The sequence below is a fragment of the Pyricularia grisea genome (genome assembly GCF_004355905.1).
Source record: "Pyricularia grisea strain NI907 chromosome V map unlocalized Pyricularia_grisea_NI907_Scaffold_10, whole genome shotgun sequence".
Classification (NCBI taxonomy): domain Eukaryota; kingdom Fungi; phylum Ascomycota; class Sordariomycetes; order Magnaporthales; family Pyriculariaceae; genus Pyricularia; species Pyricularia grisea.
In genome coordinates this window covers 1,169,109-1,181,803 of record NW_022156722.1, presented here as the reverse complement: position 1 = coordinate 1,181,803, position 12,695 = coordinate 1,169,109, and the positions used below count along the sequence as shown (strand labels likewise).

Genomic DNA, 12,695 nt, shown 5'->3' with positions numbered 1-12,695 from the left:
ATCGACTTCGCTTCCCTGCCCATCCAGACGGCGCCATAGTAACAGCTCGCTTAGGTTCTTCCTCTCCCTATCGTTCTGGACGACCTCGATTACAGTTGCGATGAGCTATTGGTGGAACCCACAGTTTGATTGTGAAGACACCAGATTACATACTAGTACATATAGCTGTTCCGGGCTCACAAACCTTGTTTTGTGAAGTAAATAATACAATACTCTGATGGATATTCGTATCAAGGTGGAATGGGTAAAGCAAGACAAGCATGGCTACCAGGAAACGTTGAATTTGAAATCGATGGACAGACAGAGTTTGATTAACTGCCATCTAACTAGAGTTACCTTGTACTAACGCATCGCATCCGAATATGTCCTCAAAATCTTGAGGCAAATTCTTTGTGAAATAAACGTGTAAAACAACGTCATCAAAGCTCATTATGAAATCCCTTCGTAACAACTCCTAACTTGTGTAGCTCATGAAACAATATTAGCCATCTCGTCCCAAAACATGAATACAATGACTGCAATTGTCGGCCAAATCTTCCTTCTTGAGGCTATCTTAGTCCCTCAGAACAGAGGTCTTGTGGCAAGATTCAATCCGAGTGACAAAAAATCAAGATCCTCAATCAAGCATGACACGGCCAAAGTATGGCGTCATGTGAAAGTTGGCCTCGGGGGTAGGCTTCCAAGCACCAAGCAGCTGTGCGGGAAAGGTTGCGTTGGAAGTGACGGTGCGGAAGAAGTTCATCCTCCACTTGCTGCCCTTGACCGTCTTGCTGTCGAGGTTGAAGAGGCCCAAGGGGATGCGGGTGTACGAGTTCCAGTACTCTGTCTTCTTGTCAATCTCGGTCGAGGTGGGGAAGGGGATGCCGAGAAAGGCCGTATCCATGGGTTCGTCACGGACCTTGCTCGGGTTGTAGATGAAGGCCTGAAAGGTGACGTTGTTGGGGTTGACCTCGAACTCGAGGTACGTGGCCGGGTCATCCTCTCCCAGGGCGATGAAGGCCTCCATGACGCTGTACTGCCAGATCGGATCGTTGTTGCCCTGAGAGGCGTTGAAGTAAAAGTCCTTCTCGTCAAGCGCAGTGAAGTTGAGGTGGATCGAAGTCTGGTCGTAGCACATGGTGGTGTGTGTGCGGGGGAAGGTCGCGTTCTCGTCCTTGGGGACCGCGTTCTGCCAGAGAACCATAGACCAGTGGGGGCAGACTGGCACGATCATGTCCTGATCTTCCCCGTTGAATTGACCAGAGACTCGGCAGACTCCGGAGAGGAGAGCACCGGCAGCGGTGAGAAGAGCAAGCTTGGTGACCATCTTGAAGAGATGATGGCTAGCTTGTTGGAGTGGGGTGGTTTGAAGGTCTTATTGATTAGGCGAGCAGATATCGAGTCAACCTTCGTGATGTGTGAGGTGAGGGTGATATGAGATTGTTGTGGGACACGGAGAATTCAAAGATTTGACCGGAGATTATCAGAAAACCTTGACAGAATCAATCAAAATTTATTGCTTAAGTTAATGAATGAAATAAGACAAGGTTTTCATCCACGGAACTTTCAAGAGGCACCCTTGCAGATTAGTGGTCTGTGCTTGCCCAAAACTTGCAGGAGCAGATAGATTGTCTTTTGATCGAGGTGCTTCTGTTTGAGTATCGTGGGTGCCTCAGGTAGGTAGGCAGGTAGGTACCTTAGGTCGTAAGGTAAGGCAAACTGTAGGTGCGGGAGGATGCGTGCTCTCGGGACTTTGTGCTGTGTTGTAGCAATTAGAGGTATGTTTCCCGCTGTATAGACTAAAGGCTAGAGCTACCTACCCTTTCTTTCCCTTGTAACACTTGCCTGTTTTGGAAGGCGTGCAGGCTTTGATCTTGATGGGCCCGGCAGAGTTTGCTGACAGGTTGGAGACTGTGAGGGGTGATGAATCCTTCTTCGATCCTTTTCTGCAGTCAACGTTGCACCATATCTGAAGTCCCTTGCCACACTGGTGCGGGGAAAATTTCGAGTCCAGTCACGAAGCTTGAATCAGGCTCATCGGGAACTGACTTGACCTTGATGAGCCCGAGATCGAAGCCTGCCAGATTTCGGTGCGGCAATGCGATATGAACCTTGCATATGCCAAGCCGAATTATTGGTTTGTCAATTGTCCTATTCAGTTCCCCTCAGTTTGCAACCTGATATGGACCGATCGTGTTCTATTTATTGATACATTTTGATTTTTAGTGTAATGCGGATTCCACACTCCCGCGTTGCACGACAGCTTTCCATCAGTACATTTTGTCCACTGCGAACCAACAGCCAGTAATATTATCAGGTCTGATGCAGTCGGCTGTGTTTCTCTTGACACAAATCTTGACACGAATATGCACAATCACACCGGGATCCCAACAAATATTACTGGCTAACTAACATTTCTCTCTTTTTTCTTTTTTTTTTTTCGCAGATATACATTACTGGTCATCAACTCATATCATTATCTATATTGTATGTCTAATTACTTTTCGCCCTCACTTCATTTTTTGTTTTCCTCCGAGAATTACCAACTCATTACTTTCCACTCGCCCGTCTTGGTATCGTGAGTCAAACTCGTCGCCACCGTCTCTCCTCCTTTTAAACTCCCCGCCTCGACTCGACCACCACCAACCTTGCCGTTGGGGTCCCTCTGCAACCTGTTCTCTCCGTCCACGACGGTAAAGTTGGCCAGAGAGATCTCAAGTCCGTTATTACTCCTGATGTCCGGCGTGCCAAAGAACTCGGCCTTGACCTCGGCGTAACCGACATCCACCTCAAAGTACCCACGAAAGTAAGACTCCTGCCACTGCAGCGCAGGGTTCATACCCTGCAGCGTCTCTGCAGCTGCATTTCCCGCCGCCAGTGTTCCCTTCTCACCGACGATACTGCTCGACGACGATACTGCAGTGCCGGCGAATTCGACACCGATGGCACCCTCGCCAGTCGTGGAATTGTACGACTTGACGCCATCCCAAACGACATCCGATGCCCACGAGACGCGCGAGTCGCCCGCGAGGAAGATGCTATTCTTGATGCCCGCGCCGTCGTACAGCGTCTCAAAGGTGCGGTTCCTGTTGGCCTCGTAGCCGTCCCATGCATCGAGATTGACCTTGCCGTTTGGCCCGGTCACGGTGTGACTGAATAAGACTTGCGAACCGATCAGCCGCCACCTGGTCACGCTTTCTTTGAGCGTTTGGTAGAACCAAGCCTCCTGCTTCGGGCCCATGAGCGATCGTGACGTATCGCCCTTGATCTTGTTGATGTCGTCGGTGTTCCAGTACAGGTCCGTGATGGAGCGGTTGTACACCCTCGTGTCGAGCATGATCAGGTCGAACATATCGCTAAACGTAAAGCTGCGCCAGATGCGGAGGTTGTCGTCCATGTCGACCTGGCGGATCGGCATCCACTCAAAGTAGGCGCGCACGGCGTTAACCTTGCGCTGGGCGAACGAGACCCCGCCGTCCTTGACGAACGTGTCCTCGGTGTTGTTCATCTCGGCGCTGCCGTCATTGTACAGCCTGTCGGCGACCTCGTGGTCGTCCCACACGGGGATCCAGGGGAACTGCTGGTGGCTGCGGCGCAGGCCGTCGTCGGTCCGGTACTGCGCGATGCGCGTGCGGTAGTCATACAGGGTGAGGGTTTCCTTGTTTGGCTTTGGCACCCGGCCCAGCTCGTCACCCGAGCCGTAGTGGCCGTTTGCGTACTCATAAATGTAGTCACCCAGGTGGACGACGTAGTCGATCGAGTCCTTGTTGACGGCGTTGCCGTAGGCGTTGAAGAATCCCTGCGCGTAGTTGCTGCAGGAATATACTCCAATCTTGATGTGGCGGACGTATGTACTCAAGCCCGAGGTCTTTTTGGGGAGCGTCTTGGTTCGCCCCAACGGGGACTTGTTGTCCGAGTTGCAGATGTTGAATTGGTAGTAGTGTGTTAAAAAGGGCGACAGGTTGTTCGCGATCACCTTGACGGTCCAGTCGATATCCGAGCTGGTGTAGACGGTGCCCGAATCGACGGGGTATTCCAGCTTCGCGTCGTTTCCAATCTTCCACTCGAGACAGACCGGGGCGGCGCTCGCCTGAACCCACCTGTCCGTCTCGTGGCTGTACATAGGTACGCCGCCCGAGACGGTGACGTTGCTATCGTCGTTCTCGGCGCCGATCGGGGCGGCCCTAGTCCATATCACGACGCTGTCTATGGCTGGATCGCCCGACGCGACGCCGTGGGAGAACTCGAGCGTCTTGGGATCCCATGCCGTTTTCGAGAGGTCACGGCTGTGAAGGCGGTGGCGTGCGGCAACCTTTGGGATTGATATGCCGAGCGAAGGGTGGCGCGGTGAGGGTGAGAAGTAGTTGAGGTTGTTTGTATACGATGCTACGGCGCTGGACGCGAGCGCGGCAAAGAGCGCGGCGAGGGAATGCATGCTGGGCAAACGACGGCTTAGGGTTACATGAGAGCATGAGCAGCAAGTGACGGGATGTAACCACGAGCTAGAGGAACAAGTACTATTCTAATTATACTGTCAGGCACAGGATTGAATAGCTAGCTCACAGCATCAACAGACGAACCCTTCCGAGTGCTGCGGAGATGCAGCAGCAGCAGCAGCAGCACTACTACAGGGATCCATGGTCAGTAAATTTCCATTAATGGCTACCGAGCCCACGGGTCGAGCCGACCACCTGTCTGATAGAGACGACAAGATTGGGCGCTATAAGTCCCTGCTTGCCTAGGCTGAGGTATAGATAGATCAACATAGTCAAAGGTGGGCTCGTCAAGGGCTCGTTGCAGCAAACACCTTGCTCACCCCCCACTGTCCGCGATGACAGGCCAAGGATCCCTTGAATTCATTATTAGAAACGTGCCTGAGGGATCGCGCAATATTGGCTGCTGATTAGGTAGAATTAGGCGTTCGATCCCACTCTGATAACAATGATCGACGACCGGGATCGGAATACCTTGATCGCCCACCCTTTTTGGCCTTCGCTTCACCCGTAACAAAGGGCTTTCCAGCGATAAGTATATTTTTAATTACTTCCCGGTTTATTCCCCTACCTTCCGAGTCAGCCCCAACCACGACGTCTCTACCACGTGTGGAACTGACGTTTGCAGACTCGGCCCCTTTTGACGTAGTTTTAAATTGCGGCTGTTGATCTTTGCTGGAAAATATAAGCGCTTCCAGGGATTACTTCCGCTGAAACCAATTGCATCATGGCAATATCTCCGAGGTTTTGTCATGCAATCTACGGGTTTTTTATGCTTCGCAGCCTTCACTGACATATCGGTAGTCTACCTTATCTAGAGTTCTCGAGATGATTGCGCGTTTCGCTTTTCCTCTTTTACCACCGTTAACAGCATCAGACGATCTGCATATATCCTGTACTTGAATCGTATAGTATATATATTTGACTTTGAATATTACATGCGAATTTTTCACGCTGTAGGTATGCGGTGCTGTAGATCGAAACCATCGTTCCTGGTGCTGGGACCAAAAATGCAGACTAAAATCTACCAACTCACTGAGCTTGATTGAATCTCAAGTCTCAGGTGCCTGCATACCCAGTGTACATTGTTCCAAACCGACAAGTGGAAACAATCTTGAACGCTAGTTCTAGTCGAATTTCAAATCAAATCGCCTTGGACTAGAATTCAAACACCAGAAAATGCAAGTCTGTCTTTTCTTTCCTCCCTTATCAAACTGATTAAGATGAGTGCAGCCTCCGTGAAGTTTTCTTCTTTTTTTGGTTTCATAGCCTGCATACTCTTCACCTTGGATCTACACTCCCAGTTAGGGTTTGTTAGCAAGAGGCTATTTAAATGCTGATAAGAAAACACCGCCTCCAAATAGCTTGAACATCATTGGCTTCCTCAGCATTTGCGCCCCCCTGATCAACATTACTCCAGTGGGGAGGTATTGCACCATTATCTTGACTAACAATTCATAAAACTTTCCTTCAGAAACGTTCCCACTATAATTTTCCAAAAAAAAAAGTTCAATCAAAGTTCTCACCAACGGTCTCTCCGTGGATAGCACCCCCCTCAACATCCCCAACCCCATCCTCTGCGCTGCGCTTCCCCTTGTACTTGCACTTTTGGATTCACGGCGACGCACGCGCTGATGCAGCCAATGTCAACAATCCCACCAAGGCCGCTCCTGTTCTCGTGGCACTTTCCTGTGCATGTATTGAATTTTTTTTCTGCCGCACGTCTTGAACGGGTTGGTGAGTCCCCGGGCCCCTCTTCTCGACGACCTAGTCCTCAATCCCGTCCTCCTCGGTCTCTGCTGGGCCGACGTAGTCGGCGTCCCTCTTCCCCTTCCACTTGCACTTTGGGTTGGCGGCCACGCAGGCGTTGATGCAGCCAATGTCGACGTTGCCGCCCAGGCCGTTTCTGTTCTCGTGGCACTTTGCCGTGCATGCGTTGAATTTCTTCTTGTCGCAGCGCTTGAACGGGTTTGGGAGTGCTGGGCGGCGGGCGTGTAGGGTGTTGGCGTCGAGGACGTCCAGGACGTCCAGGGCTTGGTTTGATTCCGGATTGGGAACCGACATTGCGGTCACGACTGCGGTGGTTGCGAGTATGGTGAGGAAGCGCATTCTGTTTGCTTGGGGGTGGTTAACAGTGTTATAAAGGTATCAAGGTTATGATAAGTTGATAATCGGTAAATGAATATCTAACCTCAGCGTATAAACCGAGACAATGGACTTGTATTCGATGACAACGAAAAAGTGATGATTTTCTTTTGCTCGATCTACACTGGCAATATATTTGAAAACTCCATCACTTTATACTATCACGTCTATCAACGGTTACACGCTACCCTCACAGAAAGACTTCAGGCATCGACATACTCTTCTGTTCAGTATGCCAATTACTAGTTTGTAGCTTACGGTAATTCTCACTCATATAATCCGGACGAAATATACATTCTGACATTGGCGTGAATCCGAAAATCCGGTATGTTAAACTTATCCTGCGCCTCTGCGCCGGCCACATGGCAGGCTTGTCAGCTTTGCCTCAGTGGCGCCACGAGCCCAGCCAATCCGACCGGAGTACACCGCTTGGAAGGCTTTCCATAATGCCGTAATGGCTTCGCTTATTTCAGTCCAATCGTCTTCGTTAATCTTGATTCTGTTGCTTTTTCTTTTCTTTTTGGTGATTGTTTTTTTATATGAGCCACCGCTAACGGCAAAAACGGCGGTGGGATTGTCAGCTGGCATTTCCTTTTTCGTCCGAAAATATCTATTCCATCAAGCCTTGAACAATGCGAGCCAAGAACAGCTGAATCTGTCAGCCCTACGCCCCCNNNCCCCCCCCCCAATGACTTGATATGGGATGTAAATGGGAACTCCAAGAGATTGCGTCGTCAGCAGTTTGAGCAAGCAAGGAAAGTGCACTTGGCTGAGGAAACCACCAAAGAAAAATCCCAAGATTGAGGTGATGGCTTCATTCTGGTAAGTGGCCGTCAAGCGTCATGGTGCTCTTCATCGACGCTGGTGTATTAGGAACAGGAGAAAGACTTAAAAGTTATTGCTTGACCAAATAAGACATAAATGAATATACACACATGCTTCCTAATTATATGCTGCGAATAAACAGCTGAAACTTTTCGTGGTACAATCAACGAAAGCTGGGGGTATAGAACAAAAAGACGGGCGCCTAGAGCAAAAAAGAACACCTCCAAGAAGAAAAAGAATCGTAGCCAAAAGAATATATCTTTCCAAAAACAAAAAAAAGGAAGCTGTTCTGGAATGCCAGCCACTCGCCAAACATCCCCACCCATTAACACCCACCCAGAAAGAATTACCAATGTTCATGCACCCTCTGACCCCCGGGGATGTCCTTGTCGTGACTGGTCCGGTGCTCCGACCTGACCTCTACCTCGTTGGAGACGACGATGCCCCTCTCGGGAGGGAGGACCAGATCAGCGCCGCCGCGCTCGGCGCTCCTCTTGATGCCCCTCAGCTTGATGTCGTGGTCGTCGCAGATCCTCTCCTCGCTCTCCGTGAACGTCAGGGTGCTGGTGCCCATGTGGTGAAAGTTTGCGCCGCTGTCCCTGGCCCCGGACCGGCTCTTGCCGTAGGCGTTGGTCCGGCTGCCGCCGCTGCCGCCGACGGTGCTGCTCGCGCCCGTCTCCAGATCGCCGGTGCGGGCTCCTCCTCCGATGGTGCGCACGTTGTTGTTGTTCCCGCCGGCCCTGCCCTCTGGTGTTTTGTACTCCTTCTTGGTCGACCGCAGGGCCGTCGGGAGGTATGGCCGCAGGAGCTGCCGGATGAGCGGGAAGATCATGGGGAGGTTGGTCGTCATCACGGCGGTGAAGGCCTCGCGCGTTCCCCATTGGCCTGCGAGCTGGGCGCCGTCGAGGGGGTCCTGAGTTTGAAAAAAAAAGAAATGTTAGCATCTCGAGTCTCCAAGATGAGACAAAAAAAGCAGCTGGTAGAGATTGCTTTGTCACATACAACAAGGACGTAGACGGTTTTCAGTATGGCGCAGACGAGCACAAAGATGCCTGCGCCGAGGACGATGGTCGATGCGATCTTCTTGCCAAGCCTGAGAGTCGAGCCCCAGAGGAGAGGCAGCGGGATTGCGATGAGATACAGATCCGTCGTGACGTTGGCTGTGAATGATGACCATATTATGGGGTCAGAGACGGCTGGCTGACACTGGTCTGTTTTTTTTTTGGAGGGGAGTTGGTTAGTCTCCGAAGGACAGATGAGGGAAGACGGGGAAGAGGATAAACACACTGCCTGGATCGGGTGAAATCTGCCAATACTTGTGGAATGGCCGACATCCAAGAAAGATGGTGAGGATGGTGCTCAGGAACGTGGCGATGACGAGAAAAAAGCCGACATAGATGCGCAGTCTGTAGCGACGACCGAGACCCTCCACCAGGCGCATGTAGAAGAACAACATCGAGAGCTTGAGACTCCAGATCAATGTTGAGTACATGGTCCAGCCGGCGATCTGGATCTGAGACCCGATGACTCTGTTATTTTGGGGGGTCAGAACTGGCGCATCAAGAGATATGTATTGCTTTCTGGATGTTTACTAACCTGAATTCATACTCGGGACTGTTTGGGTCCAAATTGGCGCGCTCCTCCGGAGTCATTCCATTGTTGGCGAAACCCTTGGCAACGTTACCTATGCTGTAACCCAGCGAGCATTGACTGGCATATCCGATCTGCAAACGCAGTGCGACAGTTAGGGACACTGTTACTATCCCCAATGCTTGCGCATGTTGGGCTTGCTTGCGAAGGGAAAGGGAACGTAGGGGGCGAAAAAAAAAAAAAAGAAAAGAAAAAAAAAGAGAAAGAATAAAGACCTACCAGTCCAACCCAGACCAAGTAATCATCCGCTCGTAGATTTGCAAAACCAATGGCCTTGACGCGCGCATATGTGCGCAGGATGGTCGTCAAGGCACCGATGGTGAAGAGCGTCCACAGTTCAATGGTGAACTTGTGGAAATTTTCCGCCGACGCCGCCGCAGCTGCTGCCTGGGCGGCGGCGGCAGCAGGATCTGTCGCGTTTGCGGTTGAAGACATTGCTACTGATGCTAGCTGTGGGATATGGATCGAGATCGACTTTGCTGTGGGGGGTTGTTGAGGGCGACAAGGGTCTGCGAGGACCAAGCTGCAACGTCCCCGTTAGCAACGACGATCAGCGACTGTTGGGAAGTCTCCTATAACTTTTAACGGTCGTGCAAGATCTCTTTTTTTTCTCTCTCTCGGGCAGTCGGAAAATATCTGTGATCGGGGGGGATGGGGGGGTTGCCTTGTCCTTTTTAACTTCTCATAAACATGTCCAAGGGCGGGGCGGGAGCTAGGTATAAGGGGCCGTGATGTAAGGTAAAGTATGGTGTGAGACAGGGATAAGATGCAAGAAAGAGATAAAGAAGCAGTAGCTAGAGTGGTAGTAAATATAACTCCAAAACTTGTAATTTTGCTACTCGCATTTAGCCACCGTCACAGGCAAAGAGAGCGAAAGAAGGGAGAGAGAAGAAGAAAAAAAACGTCCCCCTTGCTTCGCTATCTGTTCCCCGTTGTTTGCTGCGTGTTGGACTTGGCGTTGAACCCAGAACCTATTTTTCTGCAACCTTTACCCCACAAGTATTTGCTTTTTTTCTTCCTGTCCTCCCAATCTCAATCACGGACCAAAAGGGGAGGGCGAGCAGTTGCTTCTTTTCATGTAATGTGCGGCTGAGCATGCACCGAGTCGCAGCAAAAACAAAAAAATAAAAAAAATTCTACCTAGACTAGACCTGATCAAAGAGCTGGCTCGGCATCGTCCTTGTGTTACAAAATGGCTTGGCTCTTTTTGTCTTGGAGTGGGGAGGTTTCGATGGAAAAGAGTCGACTATGAAGAAGCAACTACAAGGCCGTTTTAGGGGGGATTCTTTTTTTTTTCCTGACCACTTGGGAGGGTTTCGACGATCAGCTCGGCTTTTGGTAAGTGCAGCCTCTGCAACGCATGTCTTAAAATGAGTCTAGTAGCGTGGGCGCCGTCATTTTCGGCACCGGTCACCGTCGCCTGGTCCGGAAACACGGGGAAAACGCTATCTTTTTTTTATCTGTGCTACCTCCTCACCAAGCCTTGTCATGATTACGTGTAGCACGGTCCATGAAAAAAGACCCTGATTCAGTTTCTGCGAATAGCAAAAAAATGCTCGACGATATGGAGTCTTACATGGCAATATTACCGATATGCAGTTTCGTGTTTATTAGGTGGGCCACACATGACAGACCTCGACTGCAAATTGTTTCTAAACATTTTTTTCTTCATTCCTGTTTTTCTTCTTCTTTAATGCAGGAATTTATTAGACTACATTAGTATGGCACCTTATGCCTTATGTACGTATATAGCAAGTGCAGCATACTACGTATGTCACTTTGGCCACCCTACATCGTGGGACTTGCCATCATGTACGTCGTAGTGGTCGGTCGCAGGTTCGTCAAAGGTCAACTGTGGGTCTCGTGGGAGCTTTAGTACCGAAGGCTGAAAATAGTTTGGTACCTTGGGTAACCTCAGAACCTTTCAAGCCCCCTTTCCAGTGTCCAGGAACGCGGGGGGGCTTGGTCCAGCAAAGAAAGAAAATACGAATCCCGGCCATTATCAAGTCCGTTTTTACGATACCGACAAACAGGGTCCTTTGGCCGGATTCCGACATTTCTATTTCATTTGTTTCCCTAGGACAAGCGATGTGGCGGCTAGCGGGTGATCTTCTCGAGCAGGGATGACGATGGTGGCGGCTTATGGGTCTGGGGTCCCGTCGGACTTAGTGGGCTGCGCGTCGTGGGAGGTTTACGACGACGTTAGGTTGGTGAGGGTTGCAGATGTCGACGTTCTAAGGTAGACCTGTTTCTAATTTGAGTTGTACGAGCATTTTGTGCGAAATTTGAAGGGACATGCTGAAAATCAAGAACGCAACGAGTGCGTGTGATGAAGCTCATCACTACCGCAGCTGAGTTGGTATCACGAGATTTTCCGAAATGTACGTCCGTGCCTGGACTGCTGTTATGTCAACTTAAATTGGACGTGCCAAAACATCTGGGGATGGATGCCCAGGCTAGAGGCAATTACGGTTGGCTCCGCCAAAAAAAGTTCGGTTGAACCAAGAAGGGGCCAGTTAGCCAAGAACCATCAGTAGTCCAATGCCGAACCGGTCAAGTACCGGCGACAACACCGACCAGGAACGAGTCTGCAAATGACCTAGCCACTTTTGTTTTCGCCGTTATCGCAACTCGCTGACCACACCTAGTGGATTTGTCTAGCCTCAACAGCTAAAAAAAAAAAAAAAAAAAACGACCCTGTTGCCACCGTCTATGGGGCAGAAAAAAAAAGGGAAACTACAAGATGGGCATTTGTAAAATTGCCCGTGTTGCATTCATTGCTCTAGTCATTAGCAGATTGGCGAGGACTTGCGATGCCCTACGCACTGACTCAACTCCATTTGACCCCAGATTTTGGTGCCGTCTATAATACAAATGTGACCTAAAAAAAAAGACCCGAATTTAATAAGGTAGCTAGGTAGGTAATGTCAAAGCTCCTTGTGACAGGATGACAGGAGACTGCTCCCGTCTCTTTGTAATTTCCTTGGTGGTCTGAGTAGGTAGTCTTGATATGTTTGTTCCCCTTCGCTAGGTACCTTGTGACCAGCCACTCAATTAACTGTTAGAGCACTATAAGGATAACAAACGGTCTACCATGATTGCCGCGATATCACGCCGTTGACGATGGGATATGACTTTTTCTGTATTGTGGCACGGAAATGTCAATTCTGTGACACTCACGCATCCGCCACCACTTGGAAGCGAATGCACCGCGAAAACTACCATGTACCAAAGGAGCCACAAAACGCTACCAAGCACTGTTTAGTGTCGTCACTTACGGTATAGGTGACGGGAGGTCCCTTGTCGATAAATGTGCCAAGAAATACAATACCCTCTTCTTCAACGGCCATACCATACCATACTTGCATACCTCCCTCAGTCTGTCCGTCCCATCGTGGAGACAACTCCGCTTCATAGAGGAACAGGGGGTGGAGATTGCGACGATAGGACTTCCAGATTCGCAAGCGCTGTGGTGGTGCTTTCGGGGATTTATACATACATAGTAAGCAGATGCACGGCATCTTCCCCACCCCCCTTTAATCCCAGTTTGGCAGCTCGAATCCTTGGCAAAAGGGGGGGTTTTTTTTTTTCTCATTTGTTTCT

General features: G+C 50.1%; 4 protein-coding genes across 4 annotated transcripts; all 4 read right to left on the bottom strand.

The window, feature by feature from the left end:
* Window positions 1-616: 616 nt before the first annotated feature.
* Window positions 617-1,306, bottom strand: PgNI_11865 (uncharacterized protein; the record flags this gene model as incomplete). The annotated part of the gene is made up of 1 exon (XM_031131824.1): window positions 617-1,306. The coding sequence occupies one exon, from the start codon at window positions 1,304-1,306 to the stop codon at window positions 617-619; it is 690 nt and encodes a 229-aa protein (XP_030976346.1).
* Window positions 1,307-2,518: 1,212 nt separating this feature from the next.
* On the bottom strand, window positions 2,519-4,414 carry PgNI_11864 (uncharacterized protein; the record flags this gene model as incomplete). The annotated part of the gene is made up of 1 exon (XM_031131823.1): window positions 2,519-4,414. The coding sequence occupies one exon, from the start codon at window positions 4,412-4,414 to the stop codon at window positions 2,519-2,521; it is 1,896 nt and encodes a 631-aa protein (XP_030976347.1).
* A 1,613-nt stretch (window positions 4,415-6,027) lies between these two features.
* On the bottom strand, window positions 6,028-6,581 carry PgNI_11863 (uncharacterized protein; the record flags this gene model as incomplete). The annotated part of the gene is made up of 2 exons (XM_031131822.1): window positions 6,028-6,196; window positions 6,310-6,581. 2 exons carry the CDS (start codon window positions 6,579-6,581, stop codon window positions 6,028-6,030), a joined length of 441 nt encoding a protein of 146 aa, XP_030976340.1.
* A 1,207-nt stretch (window positions 6,582-7,788) lies between these two features.
* Window positions 7,789-9,527, bottom strand: PgNI_11862 (uncharacterized protein; the record flags this gene model as incomplete). Its single annotated transcript, XM_031131821.1, has 5 exons — window positions 7,789-8,355; window positions 8,445-8,653; window positions 8,730-8,971; window positions 9,039-9,166; window positions 9,312-9,527. The coding sequence occupies 5 exons, from the start codon at window positions 9,525-9,527 to the stop codon at window positions 7,789-7,791; spliced, it is 1,362 nt and encodes a 453-aa protein (XP_030976341.1).
* Window positions 9,528-12,695: the final 3,168 nt, after the last annotated feature.